Raw genomic sequence first — 19,135 nt, 5'->3', positions numbered from 1 at the left:
AACCCTTGTCTGCTGTGATTGACTGAAATCAGGAAGCAAAGCAACATCATATATTATTATATCAGGGTGGGGGAGATGTAGTTAGGGTGCCCCAGGGCCTCTTCCAAAGTGGGCCAGAAGAGTAGGGGCCTCCATCACAGGTCTGTGGTGTCCAGGCCGGGATTGGTGAAGTACAATTCCTGCTGCCGTCCACTTGTATTCCCCTGCCTTCCTGATAGCACCATACTCAGAGGCTCCGGATCCAGTTCTGGTGGACTGTGCTGAGGCCGCTTCTGAGGGGAGAGGAAGGGAAGGTGAGATGATAAGGTGATCTCCCCAGGCCCTAGGGGAGTAGATGGGCCTTCATGCCATGACCAGATGGCTCCTTGGCCAAGGTCCTACTGCCCCCAACTCCTTCTGAGGCCTCAGTCTCCTAGCTACCTTTCAGAGTTGCCCATGACCAGGGGTGGTGCAGATGGGCCCAGGGGAAGGGGCTGGCCAGGTGAGTTCTAATCTGGCCTTTGCCTCACCCACAGAGCAACATTCTGGGGTTCTGCCATATCCTGAATAATGTCCAGTCATGAATCCTATGTGAGGAGCCAATTCATCAGAGTTCCTGCCACCTACACCCCACAACAGACACCATGTTAGGCAAAGTTCATCAACTACCTGAAATGCCCACAAAAACCCCTTAAGGGAGGGATAACGTCCCCCATATTACAGATGTGAAAACAGGCTCAAAAGACTCTCCTGGGCGGGAAGTGACAGAGCAAGCTTTGGACCACTCATCTTTGCGGATCAAAAGCCTGTGTGTGGAACAGCACAGCCCTTGGATGAATCTGGAATCTCCTGCCACAGTCAGAGGGACATATCACACTCAGGATCCCACCTGTAGTTCATCGTGGCACACACACACACACACCACTCCTGCCCTTCCTCCTTCTCTCTCCACGTGACACAGTGTACACTTACACATCTGGCCAGTCACACGTGCCTTTTCACACACACGTGGGAGGACCAGGCCCTCAGGCTCAATACTTTGCTGTAGAGTCAACCACAGGGCCAAAGCCCCAGTCATCACTGCCCTACTCAGGCTACTCCAAGGACTTTTTTCCCAAATTGGAACTGTTCCAGGTTTTTTTTTTTTTCCCTTGGGTACTGGGGGTTGAATTCAGGGGCACTCCAACCCCAGCCCTAGTTTGTGTTTTATTTAGAGACAGGGTCTCACTGAAGCTGGCTTTGAACTCACAATCCTCCTGTCTCAGCCTCCTGAGTCACTGGGATTACAGGCATGTGCCACCGCACCCAATGGACTTGAACTGTTCTAGTTTTTAGTAAACAGTGGAACATCTGTGGGGTCCCAGAGGGGCTAAGCATTCTGCCTGTGTTCCACAGACCCTGAGCCAAGGAGCAGTGCCACCCAGGATAATGTCACCCTGTCCCTGAGACCAGAGACCCAAGTTCTAGTCTGCTCCTGCCCTGCAAACTGTCTGACCTTAAGAGAGTCAGCACCGCCCTCTGAATGTCAATTTCCCTATTGGTCACCTGGAAAGACAGGATGGATGACCTCTCAGGTCACTCACACTTTCCACCTGGAGTTCTTGGGAAAGTCACAGCATCAAGGGATTGGTGGAAAAGATCCCCACCTGAATCCCCACCCAGCCAAGGAAGTGAAGGGGAAGATGGCTCCTAAGAAGACTCTGGCCTCCTGGGCCTGCCAGAGATCTCCAAGGCCATCTATTGCTCAGGACAGGGAATGAAGCCTTAGGAAGCTTCTCAGTAATATAGCAAGCCCCTGCCCCCTCCGTTAGCTCTTTTCTGACTTCAAAGTCTCTGTGAACTGATCCCCTCCCCTCTCTAGACTCTTCTCGCAGAGCCCCTGACCCTCCCCATCCCACAGGCCCAGCCCCACCTCCAGGTCCCTTGAGGGTCCATTGTCCTCTGAGGGTCACCCTCTTCTCAGGGGGTGGTCCATAACACCAATAGGCAAGACCATTCCTTTGTGCCTCATTCCCTCGGACATGTTCACTGGAGTTTTTGCCTCAAACTATCTTCAGAGATGAGCTGTACCCAGAGGTTCCCTGGATTGGCAACCCATGCCCTACCTTGGGGTTCTGTCTGGAGACCTCTATGCCAGACTCTGTGTACTGTGACATATGTGGGTCCCTGTGCAGCATTCTGGCATTTTAAAGTCCAAAGGAGACTTTGGTTAACCAAGTCTTTCCAAGCAAGGAGTCCTCAAGGGAACAAAAGGACTAAAGTGTGAGGAAAGGCTGGGAGCCCTTACAGGCAGCAACTAGGCTAAGCTCGGGATCCAGAGGCAGGGACTGGATGTGGATAGATGGTGAGTGGACACCTCTATCCGAATCCAGAATCTCGGACCATTACAACTCAAATGGGCCTCAGAGAACTTCTACTCCAGGAGGAAGAGACAGGGTAGTTCTTTCTGCTTCTGGATCCTCCCTGCAGCCTACTGACGAGCTCCTGGGGTTCTCAATCCTGCCTGTACATTAGAGTCTTATGGAGAAGCTTTGACACGTACCCATGCCCAGGTTCTACCCTGGGCCACCAGAATCAGGATCTCTACTTGTGACCTGGCACCCATAATTAGAGTTCCCCAGCAACCCAGCCTGTAAACTCTTAAGTCATCTAACCAATTAGTCTAACAAATGATGGTTTTGCTGTGTCTTGAGCCTCCCCTCTCCTTTGTTAGACTGTATATGTTCATCTCTAGATCTCTTCCACACCCCATCAGTTTTCATATAAAGGTTAGAAAAGGATAGAACCAGATTTCTGAGCACTTGTTTTATGACCAGATATTTTTTATGCCTGCTCTTATTTAATCCCCACAACAGCTAATGGCAGGAAGTCATCTATCTATCCAGGGTCACATGATGAAGGTAAGAGCAGGGACTGGACCTCATTCCAAAGCCTTGGGGCTTCCCAAGGCCTGGCACAGAGAAGTGAGACTGCCCAGGCCACAGCAGTTTCCTCCCACCCCTTTCCTGACCTTCAAAGAAGAATCCCAAGTCAGAAGCCCCAGGTACCAACTCATCCAAGATCTTGCCTTTATTTCCTGACTGTTCCCATCCAGGTCCACAGAGTTGTCATCCAGGGAATTGAGGCTGTGGGGAGAGGTGATGGAGCTTGGGCTGTTGGCAAGCCCAGTCCTTCACATCTGTCGCCTCTGCTACTACCATCTCCACTGCCATCACCACCCCCACTATTATCACCACCATCACCACCATCATCGCCACAACAATCACCATTGCCACCATCACCAGCCCCATCACCACAATCACCACCATCATCAACAACTATTCCAGCTGTGAGGGGTGCTGCTCACCTGACGTGGTCCATGTCACTGGAGGAAGTGAGGTACTCAAGGCCCAGGTCTTTGGTGGGGAGGTTCAGCATGGGGTTGGCCCTAGAAAGAAGGCTTGGTCAAGGGGCCATGGCCTTGGCCATCTCTTGAGGTCCCTTGCTTTCACCCTGCTCACCGCTCAGTGTTGTACATGTTAGTCCCAGGGATAGCAGCAGCTGAGGGCATCACCCCCACTGCTGTCTTCCGGGCCTCCTTAGCAGCCTTCATGGCACGAAGCTTCCGGTGGTAGCTGGAGAGAACCAGGAGGGGAGTCACACTTTGCCCCATACCCACTGAGTACCCACTGGAGGCTCTGAGATGTGGCCTCACAATGATCCTGGTTGGTAAGAGCATTAGCTCCACTTTACAGAGGGTAGAAAGAATAACTAAAAGCAATTTGCTGAAGGCCACACGGCCTGCCAGTGGCAAGGCCTGGAATCAAACCAGTTATGGTTGCCAGTTATGCATGCTAGAAAGGGGAAAGGCAGCGGCATCTATGAAATGCACAGCAGGTGCCAGGCACCTTCGTGAGATACGCTTTACAACCTTGGGTGCATCAAGGACTCTAACCTCATGTTCATTCTGCAGATGCGGAGCCTGAGGCTCAGGGAGAAGTGACTCACCCAAGATATCCCAACAGGTCACTGGGGATTGAACAAACACGTACCAGATGCTAAACCCAAGCTCTTCCCACCCCCACCCTGACAGTCTTGGTTGGCGGAGGCAAGGGGAGGGTTGGGGACTTGGGGGGCATTGGAACAGCACCTCTTCCGCATACACGCAAGGGCCATGATCATGATCACAAGGACCAACAGCAAAGCCACTCCCAGTCCTATGATGACACTGGTGAGCAGTTTGGCCTGGTCTTCCTCCTGGCTCTCCTGGGCACCCTGGAGATGAAGAGGGGTGATGGAGGCTGTGGGATCTATCCTGCTCCTGCTCCCCTGTGCCCTCTGCCCTGCCACACTTACCAGCACCACCAGCCCCAGCTGCAGCAGCTGTGTCAGTGCATCCTGGTCCTTCCGGATCATCCTGGCCAGAGAACCTGCTTATCCCAAGAGCCGCGGGCACCCCCTGGCTTCCTGCTCACCCTCCTGCCCACCCCTAGGACAGCCCCACTCACAGACTCAGCTCATTCAGTGTCAGGGCTGACCCATTGGAGAAGACAAAGTAGGCATCAAGATAAGATTGGGCTGGAGCCCTGGAATGGGGCAGAGGAGAATTGGCAGTCCAGAACTATTGGTAAGCCTCTCTGGCTACTATTTCTTTCTTCAGCCCAATCATGGGCCTGCAGGCACTCACCGAGCCATAGAGTCTGTGTCCTGAATGTTCACAACATAGACAGTAGTCCTGGTTGCCTGGGCAAGAGCCCTACAAAGAAGGCAGGTGTCACAAGTGCCTAGGATGGGGGCCTTAGCTCAGGCCTGTGGCTGGGGCTCTTCCAGTGGACTTAGGAATTATGTGAATGAGAAAGAGGCACAGTGGCTCTGTTGGTGAAGCAGATAGCACCTCTGCAAATTAAAAAGGAAATCCCTTCCTCTAGTGCTTGGAGTGCAGAGTGCTCTTATGCAGTGCACAACCTTCACAACTGTATCTACATGCAGCTTATTTAGGCCTCTTTCTGCTTTTGGCTGGGCATAGACATCTGGGGGCATGCAGAAATATGGTGCAGGTACAGGGACAGGATCAAAGACAGGGACAAGTCAAGTGTGGGTCAGGGCAGAATTGGACATTCCACCCAAGCCTTGTTGGGGACCAGCCTCTTAGGCCCTGTTCTTCCCACAGACCCCTCCTGTGCTCCCCAGACCTACGCTTTTTTTTTTTTTTTTTGCGGTGGTGGGGATCGAACCCAGGGCCTTGTGCATGCAAGGCAAGCACTCTACCGACTGAGCTAGCTCCCCAGCCCCAGACCTACGCTTTAATTGCCTCCACGTTGGCGCCCACCTCCTCCTTTGGAGTGGAGAACTGCAAGCTGATGCGGTAACTCTGGTCCACAGTGAAGAGCTGTGGGAGGAGAGAGGGGGAGGCACTGAGGACTCAGAGGACTGGCCAAGACACTGGGAACAGAGGTGGGGACTGGCACTCACATTCAGGGTGATTTGGGCTGACTGTGCAGGACCCACAGAAGGTGTGTCCTGGGCCTGGACTGTCACTTGGTAAGTGCCTTGGAGAGTGGAATCAAGGTTGGTCACCAGCCTGTGGAAGCAGGGAGGACCCAGCTCAACCTTGGAACCCAAGCTGGGGTCCTCTGAACTCCACCTGTATACCTCCCAGGATGGGGGCTCACTCACTGGAAGCCTCCCTCATTCCCCCCACCCTGGTCCCTCCAGGGGCTGCCAGCAGTTACTCAATGCTGCCAGTAAACACGTTGGCCTCCACAGAGGTGGCTATCCAGAAGAAGCTCTGGAAAGGGATCGTGGCCCCATCCTTAGAGATGAAATCCACTTGGAGGATGGAGAACACGATGGCCCCATTGCTTCCTGAGTCATTGTCTCTGGCCTGGGAACAAGAGTGGATGATATCTGAGGGCCAGGTCAGGCATTCCTCCATCCCCAGCAGGGCTCAGAGGTCTGGGAGGTTGGTCTATGGAATCTCCATCAGCCTTTCCCAGGCTACCCCAAACTAGCAAGTGCTCTTTTGAAGAGAGTGAGCTTGTCTGAAAATCCAAGTTGGAACAAGTTCCTGCTCCTGCACCCTAATTTAACATATCACTGCCCAGAGTCCCTCCCATGTAGAAGTTCTGCCTTTTAGCTGGGTGCGGTGGTGCTTGCCTGTAATCCCAGTGACTTGGGAGGCTGAGGCAGGAGGACTGCAGGTTCCAAAGCCAGCCTCAGCAACTTGGTGAGGCCCTGAGCAACTTAGACAGACCTTGTCTCTAAATACAAAATAACAAGGACTGGGGTGTGGCTCAGTGGGTAAGTGGTACCAAAAAAAAAAAAAAAAAATATCGGCCTTTCTCCCCCTACAACTTACACACACACACGCTCACAGGCACAAAAATACTCAGATTTCCTAAGCATTGACTGTACCCTTCCTTATTTTTGTTCTCTCATGTCAGTGCTTACTAATATGAATATGGATTTCCATAGTGAGCCACGGAACGCATGAGGCACAGACGTTTTATTCATTCCAGCACCTTTTAGAGAAAAATATAACTGACACACAGAGCTGAGAGTTCACTGGCTTTTCTGTTCAGGATGAACAGCTGGTGGTCAAGTTTCAAAACAGCTAGTGTTTAAGTTTCAAACAGGAGTTGATTTAAAGAAAACTGTTCAAAGCCATGACTCCACTCACAGCATTGAACTTCAAGAGGCTGAAGACTGGGAAACTGACTGTTTTAAGGCGTTAAAGAACCTAGAGAGGGAGAACTCTTGTCCCCATTTTATGAAAACTGAGACTCCAATAGAGAGTCTGTCCTAAGGGCCCCTCGGCTCCACGTGGGGAAGGCCAGGCCTGGCCACCCCCATACCATGTTCCTTCCACAACATAGAGGTTGGCACCCAGACTCCACCTGCCAGGAACCTCCAGCTTCTGGTCAAGGAAGGAAACTGAGGCCCAGAGGGGCATGGCAGCTGTCTGTGCCCAGGCCTCACGGGCTTCACTCCCATGTGGCATAGCCACCTCTGATAAACACACCCACAGCCAACACCAGAACAAATTGAAAGCATTTTTATCATTTTGCTCTGTACATAACTTATCTAGAAGGAACTCATTTAATTTATAATTGGCTATGATTTTTCTCTCATACTCAAGAATTCTGGTATAGTTAGGAAAAAATCTGGCCTGAAACGTGATATTGAGAGTCATGAAATTTTTATGAGTACTAAATTGAACAATTAGCGAAATTTGATCATATCAATTAGGCAGGTGTTTGTTTCCATTCTGGGGTTTGCTTTTTCATCTGTTTAAACCCGTGCATTTCCTTTCCAGCGTTCAAACACTTTGGGGGCAGTTGAAAAGCCTGAAGGGCTGTGCCCTATGTCCCCTGGGGCTTAGTGACAAAACTGGAGCCAAGGACTTACCCGAACATAAGCCACCTGCTGGGAGGGTTTCACAAGTTCTGGGATGATCACTACAAATGTGAACAGGAAGAGAGTCAGGGGGCTGAGCTGTGCCCAAACCTGCCCTCAACACCTCTATCAACAGAGACCCACTGCAGCTACACCTGAGCCACGGGCTAGTGGGTCTTCCACCTCCCGTTGTATAGATGGGGAAACCGAGGGCCAGAGCGGGAGGGCGTCAGGTGCAGCAGGGCTGGAATGAAATCACAGGTGACCCTCGGGGGCCACTGTGGGGTGAGGTAGGGTTAGAGTCCTTTTTCCCTAAGGTGGGCCTGTGAGGATTGCCTGAAGGTAGTTCCAGGTGGTACAGGGTATGTGTCCTGGGGGGCGGGGTGAAAGGGTGAACACCAGGATGGCTGCTTACCAAAAGTTTGATTATCAGGTAGAAAATAGGGTGCATTGTCATTCACATCCTCGATGGTAATAAGGAGGCTTCCTGGGGAGAGAAGGTCATCTGGTTCTAGCCTCTGGGCAAAGACCTGGCCCAAACAAAGGACCTGAGTCTTGACCAGATCCCTACAGCCTCCCCCCTACACATCACCCCCATTTAGTCCCTTCCCCTACTCCTAAGTTCGGATGTCCCTGCAGTCCTCTCTGGCCTGAGCATCTAGGAGTGTCATTCCTAGACCTCAGAGAGGGTAAACAGCTTTAAAAAAATAAATAAATCATATATATATATATATAAAATGAGCTAAGGCAGAAACTTAGTGGTAGAGCACTTGCCCAGCATGAGTGAGGCCCCCTGGATTCCATCTTCAGTGCCTCTCTCCCTCCCTCCCTCCCTTCACCCTCCCTCTGTATATACACTATATATATACTACTTTCTAACTAGTGTAGCTGCTTATTTAAACACCCACTCCATGCCTCAGTATCGTCATCTATCAAATTGGATAGACATCACCTGCCTCATGGGTTATACTAGAATAAAATGAGGAACTGCTTATGAGGTACCTGGCATAGTTCTTGGCCATTGTAAAGATTCAATATATGCTAGTTTTTAATATGGTTATTACTGGTATTTGGTAGCAGTAATATCAGAGGCAGGATATGAATATACTACATCTGCCTTGAGGCGTGTTCCTTCCCTTCCACAGCCTCAAAAAATGCAGCATTGGGTGCTGGGGATGTGGCTCAGTGGTAGAGCACTTGCCTGGCATGCATGAGACCCTGGGTTCAATTCCCAGCATCACACACAAAAAAAAATGAAAAATCATAACATTAATGAGGCACCTACTCTATGCAGGGTCCTGCACTAAATGCTTTTTTGCATGCTCTCATTTCACATTCACAGCTGATCTGCTGCCCAACTCCACAGGACAGATGGAAAACAAAGCCTGGAGAGGACTTTGCCAGTGACACAGCCAGGCAGGGCTGGAGGCAGGATTTGAAGCCAGATCTTGGGGGTCCCAGCCCAGAGGTCCACCCTGTGGTTCTTAAGCTGCAGCCCTGCTGGCCAGATCATTTTACCATTGTTGCTGTAGGCCTGGAAGCGGGGATCTGTGGTGCGGTCGTAGGCCCGTACGACCAGTGTGACCAGGTCACAGGCCTCATAGTCGATAGCCTCACTCTGATTGATGTACACAGAGCCATTGGCATCCACGGAGAACCATCCATGACACAGGCTGCCCACATCGACCCTGCCCTTAGTACAGATGACGTTCACTAGCTGTATCTCCAGCTGGGCCTCGGTGTCCACGTCCCAGGCCACGACCTCAGCCACTTGACCATGCTGCGAACCATTCTCGGCCACAGAGATGCCCTGGAGTGAATCTTCATCCAAGGTGGGCGGCTCGTCGTTCACGTCCACCACAGTCACGTTGACTCCTGCCGTGGCCTCATGCCCCTGGGGGTCTAAGTTCTCAGCACTCACTGTCAGAAGGAAGAGGGCCTGTGTCTCATAGTCCAGACTCCCATCTGGGGGCAGCCAGATGTGGCCCTCAGCCCTTCCAGACCCCAGCATGGAGCCTCGGAGCACGAAGTTGTTGGCACCACTCCCTGACAGGCTGAAGCTGATGCGATTGTTGATTTCCGTCTGGTCTGCGTCCCAGGCTTCCACTACACCCACCAGCACTCCTGTGGACAAGGGAAAGAGGTTAGAGGGACCACTGCTGGACAGGCCTCTGGAAGCTTCCTCTGCCCCTAAGTCGCAGGCACGCCCCAGGCTTTCCGGGTTAGTGTAGCTCTTGTGATGATTATTATGCCATTTGGTGTCAGAAGTAGGACATCAACTGTATACATCTGACTCAAAATTGTGCCCCCTGCATGCTAGGTCCTGTGGTAAACACTTTACAGCCATTTCCTCATGTCATCTTCACAATCAACCCACTGCCCAATTACGGGGACCCATCACCAGTGCCAGCCTGCCCTACAGAGGACTTACCTAACTCCCTCTCCTTCACGAAGAATTGGTAGCTGGACTGGCTGAAGATGGGCAGGTTATCATTGATGTCCTGCAGACAGAGGTCGATGTGAGTTCCAGGGACCCTCATAGACCCAAAAATCCAACTTGAGAAGCCAAAATTTCCTCTGCCACAGAAACAGGACGGCCTCTCCCTGGATAGCACCGCCCGATTCCCAGATGGGGAAACAGGCTTCAAGGAGAATGGACCTGTCCCAGTCACCTCCCCGGGGCTCAGACGCATATGCAAGGACCTCTGCAGTTATTCACACGTGGTCAGGAAGCCCCGTTTCACTTTTGTTTCTCTGACCTCAGCTCAGGACAGTTTTAGAACCGACCTTCCGGAAGGCAGTTCCAGGTCCCCACCTGTGTCACTGCCTGGCTCAGTTTGACTTCTCATTTCTGGGATTCACGTGTGGCACCAGTACCATGGCTCTGCAGCCCACATGCCCTTGTCCCCTGCTTCTTCCTGTTTCCCGCACTCATCTGAACCCACGGCACCAGCTCTGTGCTCGGGTGAAGCTGGCTCTGGGACCCTGCCAGGGCCTATGCTGGTCCTGCTGTTCAGTGTTCACTCTCCCCCTCCAGCCAGGGCACAGCGGGATCCCTCACAACTGTTGTCCCAGGATGAAGCCAGCTCAGCCTTCCACAATGTCCCCTCATACCAGCATGCACTTAGAGATGCCCTGAAAACTCCAGCCCTTCCCCAGGGCTGCTCGCAGGCGGGCAACAATATGGGCATTTGCTTTGACATTAAGTTTTTCTACATAACCATAGAACAGACACTTGGAAAGTAAAGTACTTTTACTTCAACTGGATATATAAAATGTTTAGATGGGACCAGTTATGTTGTCCAGATTGGTCTCAAATTCTTGGGCTTAAGAGGCCCTGCTACTTCAGCCTCCCAAGTGACTGGGACTATGGCCACACACCACCAGGTCCAGATGAGATGCATTTTCTTTTCTTTTTAAAATTTTTTTTTGTTGATGGACAGAATGCCTTTATTTTATTTGTTTATGTTTATGCAGTGCTGAGGATCGAACCCAGTGCCTCACCTGTGCTAGGCAAGTGCTCTGCCACTGACTTACAGTCCCAGCCTGAGATGCAGTTTTTGTTGGAGATTTCCCAGAAATGACTTTACTGGCTCTGTTCTCAAGTGTGAGAGCCTAACTCCCCGCAGTGACCAAAAGCTAAGCCCTGAGTAAATCCCACTCCTTCTCTACCTCTTGTGTGTCCTTGACCTCTCTAGTCCTCAGTGCCCTCTCTGCAAAATGGGGTAGTAGTATCCACTTACAAGCAGGACTAGCTCATGGGTGTAAGTGCAATTCTTCATTTTTCCTTCTTTGTGGCCTTCCCTATCCCGAGGAAAGCCAACAGTTAGTTCTAAATCTTCTTCTGTTTCTCCATTATCTCTGAAATCATACTCTCTGACCTTTGTAGGAATGCAGTGATTCCCAACCCAGTGGCACCCGGGGCTGCTGTGTGCAGGGGTGCAGGCTGTGCACTGTACAGCCCTGGAGGGACCATCCACATCATTGCCATTGTAGAGGTGCATGTTTGTCATGACCCTTTTCCAGAGAAAGGTGCCTCGAGGGCAGGTGACAGCCCTCATGTTCAAATCCCATTCTGCAACCCTAGGCAAGCTATTGAACCTCTCCGTGTCTAACTTTCTTAATCAATAAAACAGTAATAAGCATTCCTACCTTGCAGGGCCCGAGGCACAACATACACTATCAATGCTGATTTGTCACCCTTTCTCTTGGCCTTTGGATGGTGGGGATGGGAGATAGGAAGGTTTCAGGAAGGACTTTGTGAATGATGATAAAAACTAACGTTCACTGAGTACCTTATATAGCCAGGCACTCTTAGGAATGTTTTCCATCAATTACTCTTCATGTTGTTTTCATCTCCACTTCACAGAAGAGGAACTTACAGCCAGGGGAGTTGGGTGGCCCAGGGCCGCATGCCCAGTTCGTGAGCCAGGCTCTCAGCCAGGCAGCCTGGTGGCGGGCCCTCCCACTCACCACATTGCAAGGGGCCTAAACTTGTGCCTTTTGCTGGAGGCAGGGGAGGCTGGCCACCTGCTGGGGAGCGCCCCAACCCAGCTCCCTGCCCCTGCCGAGCTGGGTCTCACCTCCACATTGATGGTGACATTGACGTCCGTGCTGAAGCTAGGCACTCCACAGTCAGACACGCGAACCGTGAGCACAATGCGGCCCCCCAGGGTGGGGTCAATGGCCTCTCGGTCCAGGGGCCCCAAGTTTCTGAGGAGCCCTGTGTTGGAGTCTATTGAGAAGTTAGCACTGTAGGGGCCAGGCAGTAAGCTGAAGAGCAGGCGGCTGTTATTGGTGCCTGGCTCATCGTTGTCATAGGCCTGTACAGACAGCAGGAGTCAGACAGCAGCTATCGGTGCCCCAAGCACCCCTCCCCTCCCCTGCAGCCTGATCTCCCCCTCCAGCACCAGGCCACGGAGGCAGCAATTGGGCCTGGAGCCAATGGGATGCTGGCCCAACTCCCAACCTCAGTCTCCCTCTAAGAGGCTCAGATCCACAGCTTGCGACAGCTTCTGAGATCTTAAGCACTAATGTCGTCATTCATTCACCCATCAGATGTTTACTGTGCATCTACTACATGCCTGGCCCTGATCTTGGCATTGGGGACAGAGCAGTAATCAACACAATTCTTTATGAATCTGAGATGCTACTGGAAAAAAGATCACAGGGAAGGATACTACAGACATTCAAAAAATTTGAAAATATAAAATAAGTGTGAAGTTCAACAAGATTGTGATTTTTCCATGATGACTACTACAGTGCTATATTTTTAAATAGCTAATTCTTCACTCAGTGTGTGCGAGTGTGTGTATATGTGTGTTCTTGTCCTTCCAGGGCCTCCAGCGTGTTTGGTTTGCATTTGGGGTAAACAAGCTCATAGAATACAAGTTCTTCCATACCACTGGTCCTTTGCACATGCTGTTTTCTCATCCTGAATCCCTCAACACCTTTCCTGCCTGATTATCTTCACCTTATGAAAACAGGCTCAGAGAGGCTGAGCGACTTTCTAGGGCCACACAGCAGAGCTCGGACTCTATCCAGGGCCAGCAGGACCACAGGGCCAGGCTTGATCCCCTCCCTCACCCCACCCACCAGGTCCAGGCCAGTTCACACCTGAATGGTCACAGAGACATTGCCCAACTCCTCCTGGACGAAGATGTTGTAGGAGCCGCTGACTATGGGGGGGTTGTCATTGACATCCAGCAAGTTGATCTGCAGCGTTGTGGAGGTAGACAGATTCCCACCATCCGTGGCCTGTAGTGTGAGGTAGTACACAGCCTGCCTCTCCCGGTCTAGCAGCGTGCCATTTTTCACAGTCACTGTCCCTGAGTCTGGATCCACCTCAAAGAGGTCTTCCCTGTTCAGGGTGGCCAGATTTAGCAAATAAAATGACAAGATGTCCCCTTAAATTTGAGTTTCAATAAATAATGATGCATATTTAGTATGTACCAGGCAATAGTTCCAACATTCTTATTATCAATTTGGACATGACTTGAGTTTGTCCCCAAGTCTTCCTGTGTTGGCAGCTTGGTTCACAGCATAGCATTGATAAGAGGTGATGGGGCCTTTAAAAGGTGAGGGCTAGTGGAAGATGGTTCCCAGCCCCTCCCCTCACTCTGATTTCCTGTCTCATCACTGATCTCTCCCTCTGATACACATGTCCACCACTGTGATGTCATCCACCATGAGGTCCTCACCAGAGCCTGACAGATGCTGGTATCATGCTATTGAACCTCCAGAACTGTAAGCTAATTAGACCTCTTGTCTTTATAAAGAATCTGGTCTCAAGTATTGTGTTATAATGATAATAGAAAACAGACTAATACACATATTTTTAAAATTATTGTGTGCTTTTCTGAAATTAAAATGTAACTGAGGGGTTGGTGATATAGTTCAGTTGGTAGAGTGCTTGCCTTGCATGCAAAGGACCTGGTTCAATCCCCAGCACCACACATACACAAAAAATGTAACAGAGATCCCTATATTTTCTCAGGCTACCCTAGTCCCATGGTGAGGCAGAGAGGTAGGCCTGAGCCCCATTTGCTCACATGCCCACTGCCCACCCTAAGACCTTACCCATTTCCTGGGAGCAGGCTGTAGGTGATGCGGCCCCACTCACCCGTGTCTGGGTCCGTGGCCTGTGAAGCAGAGAGATGGTGAGACACTGTTTAGATACAATGGCACTTTCTACCTGCTGTGCAATTTTTGGAGACAGGGGCCTCATGCTTCCTGACCGGAAGGGCAAATCCCTACACACTTGGTTTCACACGGAGACCCTACACCTCCGACTCACATGCACACTCACACGTGCATGCACACTTCCTGGGATATGATGATATCAGATGATACAAAGATTCAATCTGGGCTGCAGTCCCCCAGATCCGCCCTTTTCCCTGTCTCCCTCCCATCCCTCATCACTCACATGGATGCTGCTGGTGACCACAGAGCCTGTTGGGCTGTTCTCTAACACACTGAGAACATACAAGTTCTGGGGGAACGTGGGTCTGTGGTCATTAATGTCTCTGAGATGGATGGTCACCCTGGCGATGGAGGAGTCCTTGCTCATTGAGTCAGTGGCCACCACCTGAGAACAGAAAAAAAGGCAGCACTATTGGGGCCCAGTTGCCCCATAGCCTCTGGTCCCCAGCACCCCAGAGTGCCCCTCACCTGCACCACCATCTCTGTCTTTTTCTCGTAGTCCACCATCTCTGATTCCTTCACCAGTACCTGCACATCGACTGAGCCTGCTGCCAGCTCAGGAGAGACACTGAAGGCTCCTGCATCAGGGCCCTCCAAGGACAGCAGGAAGGTGCCATTTTTGCCCTGCAAAAGTGGGTTGTATAGTAGGGATCCTATGCCCCTTCCCACCTCCCCACCTGTGTCTTCCTGCCTCCAGAAGTTCTGCCCAGTGAGGTCCCACATGAGGGGGGGTCCTGAAACAATAGGACCCAGGAGGCTGGGCTGGTCACTAATATCCACAAATGGGAGCTTGTCAGAAGAGAACTTCCCTAGGCACTGTGGGTCCCAGACGTGGGCTGGAGAAACAGCCTGGTCACACTCCCCTCACTCCCGTGAAGGATTCCTATCTACCTTGCTAACAACCCCGTCACCCCACCAATACCCAACAGCACCCCATCACCAATGCCACCCTTCAGTCAACACCAGCCACCAGCTCAACACACCTCCAACCTAGCACCACCCAGTAACTCCTCCGCTCAACCTTTTGCACCAGCTCCACATCACCTAATACTACAAAATGCCATCCATGGTTATTTATCATTCAGCACCATTCAAGTTACCACCTCTCAATGTCAATCTTCATTTACCAGTTCCCTCCAGTGTCACACTCACTCAGATCACTCTGGACGCAACAGTGCCCAGCATCTCCCAACATCCAGTAATACCCCAAATCACTGACCACCAACACCAACATCACCAGAAATTACACTCCACTCAGCATTACCCACATCCAGTCCCCACCTCCACTCAACCCTGCCTCTCTGCTCATTGCCATCTGGAATCACCCTGGGCACAACTCACTAGCTAGGACCTCATCAACTCAATGTCATCCAACATGTCCAGGTGTTACCCACAACTCCATGTCCCATGATAAACTGATCTTCTCCACCAACACCCATATTCACCATAACATCACTGCCATCTTTCTCCTTGGGTCTACCACTCAACCTCCTGCCATATTCTCTGTTGTTTCCTTGCCACCTACCTCCCCAGCCATCACCCACCATCATCCCTGGCTCCTGCCCCCTGCCCATGCACCTGCCTTGTCAGGGTCATAGGCCACCATGGTGAGACCATTGATGGGGATGCGGGTAGAGGCATGCTCATCCACGTAGCCAATGAAGTTGTCTTGGGCTTCTTGGGGTGTGAAGGAACAGTCTGGGAGGCTGCAGTTGTAAAACTCAGGTTTGTGATCATTGACGTCCATCACTCTTATTGTGACCCATATGCTCACCTTGGCCTCTTGCCCATAGATGTTGAGGTTCCTCTCAGTGGCCTAAAGTACAGAGCAAAAGCGCAAGGGCAGAGGGTAGAGAACAGTGTTCAGAGAGAGTGGGATCAAAGGTCAGAGGTGAGAGGGTAGGACAGCTGTCACTCACCGTGACCTCCAACTGCACTTCCTCATCCTCCTCCAGCAGCTGCTCCCGGTCTAGGCTGCCAGCAACAATGATAACCCCATCATCTGCCTCAATGTTGAACCACCCAGGCCTTGTGGAGTCTGACAAGGAGGCAGATGAGCAGCTGTTTTCAGGGACCCTGACAGAGCCCCCACCCTGTCCTGTGCCCCAGCCCAGCCCAGCAGGACACCCGGCTTCTCACTGGAGATGCTATAGATCACATGGTCACTGATGCCTTTGTCGCTGTCCACAGCCTCCACCTTCAGCACCGAGGTCCCCTGGAAGGAAGCCTGGTCAGTGCTTGACCATTTCCTCTGCCTCTTTTCTCCACCTGGGCCCTCCAGGACCCCTGGTACATACCACAGCTGCATCCTCAGCCACAGAAGCTGAGTAAAACTCCCTGACAAACTGAGGGTCCAGGTCAGGCTGGTCCACTACTGTGATGGACAGGAAGACAGGCGGGGAGCACTGGATGGTGACAATGTCGTTGAGTAGGCCACCCGAGTCCTGTAGGGAGATGGGCTTTCCGTGAGCCAGGGCTGTGGGTCCCCATGCCCCTGGCCCCTGCCTGCACCCCACTCACACAGGCTTTCAGCTCCAGCTGATAGAAGGCACTCTTGTTATTGTAGCTGAGACTGCCATTGAGTATGATAGAGCCATTGTCCATGATTCTGAAGAGATGCTCACTGTCCAGAGTGTTAGGGATGACCTGAGGCAGGAGACATTCAGGTTGGGCCCCTCAGGACAGCGGTACCCTGAGGAGCCTGCTCTGAGGGACATAGGGTCGAATTCTGGCTCTACCATTGACAAGTCCTACGCACTTCACCAAGTCACATGACCTCTCCTACTCGCAGTTTGTGCCTCTGGGAAGTAGAGCTGATGAAACTGCCTCTATGGGTTGAAAGGAGGGTCCCTTGAGATAACAGATGTGCCAAGGACATAGTTGTTGCTCAAGAAATGGAGTGATCCCTAGAAAATTCATCTTCAAATCCACTAGCAAATTTGTCTTGAATTTCCTCGCACATTCCTATTGTCTGTGTAACCTTGGTCAAGACCCCAAACTTCTCTGAGCTCTGAGTTCTCCTGTGAAGCCAGGAGTGTAAGCCAATGGGTGGAAAGACCTTAGCTTTTACCAGGGGCCTGACAGTGCCCTGTGCAGGAGGGTGGGAGGAAGGTATCAGGAAGCAGGTGCCCTTCTTTGGCAAATGGACAAAATGGGGTTCCATGCGAGTTGGGTAAGAGGGTAGGAGGAAGGCTTGGGGCCAGGGCTGGGCTACAGCCGAGGTGACGCTCAAGGACCCAGTGGGTTAGCTGTGGGTATGCTGCCCCCTGGTGGCCACAGGAGCAATCAGGGCTCACACCCAGGGACTGCCACACTCACCTTCTCTATGTAGTACTTCACCACGCCTGCTGACCCAGTGTCTTTGTCCACTGCCAGCACGGAGAACACCACAGAGCCGACTGGCAGGGTCTGTGGGGATGGACTTGTCACCTATGGGCTCAAATCCTCTCCACCACTTGTGAGCTTCAGTTGCCTCAACTGTCCCGTGGGGATAATGTGCCCCCATTCTTCCCAAGTGGACCCGGACTTTGGAGGTAGCCAGGGGTGGTGTGGAGCAGGGAGCAGGACCCCATTCTCCTTCTTTCCCTACACAGCCTCACCACCACCTGAGCTGACTTCTGATTTGTGGAGTCTGTCAGGACTAGCGTGAGGGAACATTCTAGAACCCGATCTAACTATACTACTTCCCTGCTCAAACATCCCACGGGCTTTCTAAAGCCTACAGCCCTAAATTTCAAATAGCACCCAGAGAGCTGGAAGGTTCTCTATTTTATTTGTTTTAGCACTGGGATTGAACCCAGGGATGCTTGAGCCCTGAGCTACATTTCCCAGTCCTTTTATTTTTTATGTGTGACAGGGTCTCACTAAGTTGCTGAGGGCCTCACTAAGGTGTCGAAGCTGGCCTTGAACTTGTGATCCTCCTGTCTCAACCTCTGGAAGTTCTTTGGGAAGGCTTTTGCTTCTGGACTGCTACATCCACACAACAGCCAAAGAGATCTTTTAAAAGCATGAATCAGACCATATCATTCTTGTGCTTAAAAACCTCCAAGTGTTTCCCATTACACCGAGAACATGGCCCAGACAGCTTCTGAGGCCCTCTGAGGTCAGGCTGTTCCTCTGCTCTCTGATCTCACCTCTTCTTCACCCTCTAACCTCCTGCTACTCTGATCAAGCCCATTCCCACCTCAGGGTCTTTGCATTGCTGTTTCCTTGCCTGGAACATCATCTCCCTGGAGCATCCTCTTACAGGCTCCTTCTTGCTTTCCTAAACACTCAACCAAAAGCAGTTCCCTTCAGAGTCACTTTATTTCACTTTGCCCTATTTCGTGATCTTCATATAATTCAACCCCGCTTTCATTGATTATCATCAATATCCTTTACTAGATCATGAGCCCCTGCAGGCATCATTCACCCGCTAACTGTGGTGCCTAGCACATTGTACTCCATCAGAGCCTGTCACATGACTGTCTAGACTTACCAGCCTGGGTCCAGCCTAGCTTGCCTTTTCCCACACACAGGTCTTTGCACCCAGTAGTGATGAACATTCCCAAATGACGCTGTGTTTGCTACTCAATGACCATTGCAGAACCTCTTCCCCACTTTAGTTCATCTGGGACTGTGCTCTTTTAGCAAGGGAAGGCCCATGAGGCAGATTTAGCCAATCAGAGCATTTGTTATCTTTACATTAGTTTAAGGATTAACAATGACCCAAAATGAGCCTGTGAAAGTCAGCCATGGGGTTTGGACTGGAACCACTGAGGAAGAGATAGCTTTCCTATTGAAGTTGCAAAGCTGCTAAGATGCTAATCTGGAGCTGCTAGGGGACATTTTCACTGCATTTTAATTTTGGAACTGCTTCCTACCCCTCATGATGAAGAGACCAAAAGAAGAAGAGCCCAGAGTTGCAGAGAGACATTTGTTGAGGACAGTTTGAGTACCTCTATCTAGCCATGCCTGAAGTCAGTGGCACCTCTAAATTTTTCAGATACATGAAAAAATCAACTCCTTTCTTTTCTGCTATAATTGAAAGAATTAATCCAATCTGGTTGCTTCAAAAATGTTGCTGTAAGTATTGTTGGGG

The 19,135-nt window shown here is 51.2% G+C and overlaps 1 protein-coding gene across 1 annotated transcript in view; it reads right to left on the bottom strand.

The window, feature by feature from the left end:
• Nucleotides 1-46: 46 nt before the first annotated feature.
• Nucleotides 47-19,135, bottom strand: part of CDHR2 (cadherin related family member 2) — a 43,447-nt gene continuing 24,358 nt past the window's right edge. The window contains exons 8-33 of the mRNA XM_079144653.1: nt 17,374-17,463; nt 16,576-16,701; nt 16,353-16,499; nt 16,195-16,270; nt 15,975-16,093; nt 15,638-15,871; nt 14,524-14,679; nt 14,279-14,440; nt 13,933-13,994; nt 12,970-13,213; nt 11,937-12,176; nt 9,785-9,854; nt 8,872-9,477; nt 7,769-7,840; nt 7,366-7,415; nt 5,691-5,842; nt 5,431-5,539; nt 5,259-5,347; nt 4,646-4,714; nt 4,467-4,544; nt 4,315-4,375; nt 4,109-4,233; nt 3,480-3,593; nt 3,326-3,406; nt 3,047-3,104; nt 47-272 (exon numbers count right to left, since the gene is read on the bottom strand). Of these exons, the coding sequence (XP_079000779.1) occupies nt 135-272; nt 3,047-3,104; nt 3,326-3,406; nt 3,480-3,593; nt 4,109-4,233; nt 4,315-4,375; nt 4,467-4,544; nt 4,646-4,714; nt 5,259-5,347; nt 5,431-5,539; nt 5,691-5,842; nt 7,366-7,415; nt 7,769-7,840; nt 8,872-9,477; nt 9,785-9,854; nt 11,937-12,176; nt 12,970-13,213; nt 13,933-13,994; nt 14,279-14,440; nt 14,524-14,679; nt 15,638-15,871; nt 15,975-16,093; nt 16,195-16,270; nt 16,353-16,499; nt 16,576-16,701; nt 17,374-17,463 (3,528 nt within the window). The 3' untranslated portion in view covers nt 47-134. The remainder of the gene's footprint in view (nt 273-3,046; nt 3,105-3,325; nt 3,407-3,479; nt 3,594-4,108; nt 4,234-4,314; nt 4,376-4,466; nt 4,545-4,645; nt 4,715-5,258; nt 5,348-5,430; nt 5,540-5,690; nt 5,843-7,365; nt 7,416-7,768; nt 7,841-8,871; nt 9,478-9,784; nt 9,855-11,936; nt 12,177-12,969; nt 13,214-13,932; nt 13,995-14,278; nt 14,441-14,523; nt 14,680-15,637; nt 15,872-15,974; nt 16,094-16,194; nt 16,271-16,352; nt 16,500-16,575; nt 16,702-17,373; nt 17,464-19,135) is intronic.

This window comes from Sciurus vulgaris, assembly GCF_902686455.1.
Source record: "Sciurus vulgaris genome assembly, chromosome: 6".
Taxonomy (NCBI): Eukaryota; Metazoa; Chordata; class Mammalia; order Rodentia; family Sciuridae; genus Sciurus; species Sciurus vulgaris.
The sequence above is the reverse complement of the archived record's forward strand: the minus strand, read 5'-3'. Positions and strand labels throughout refer to the sequence as shown.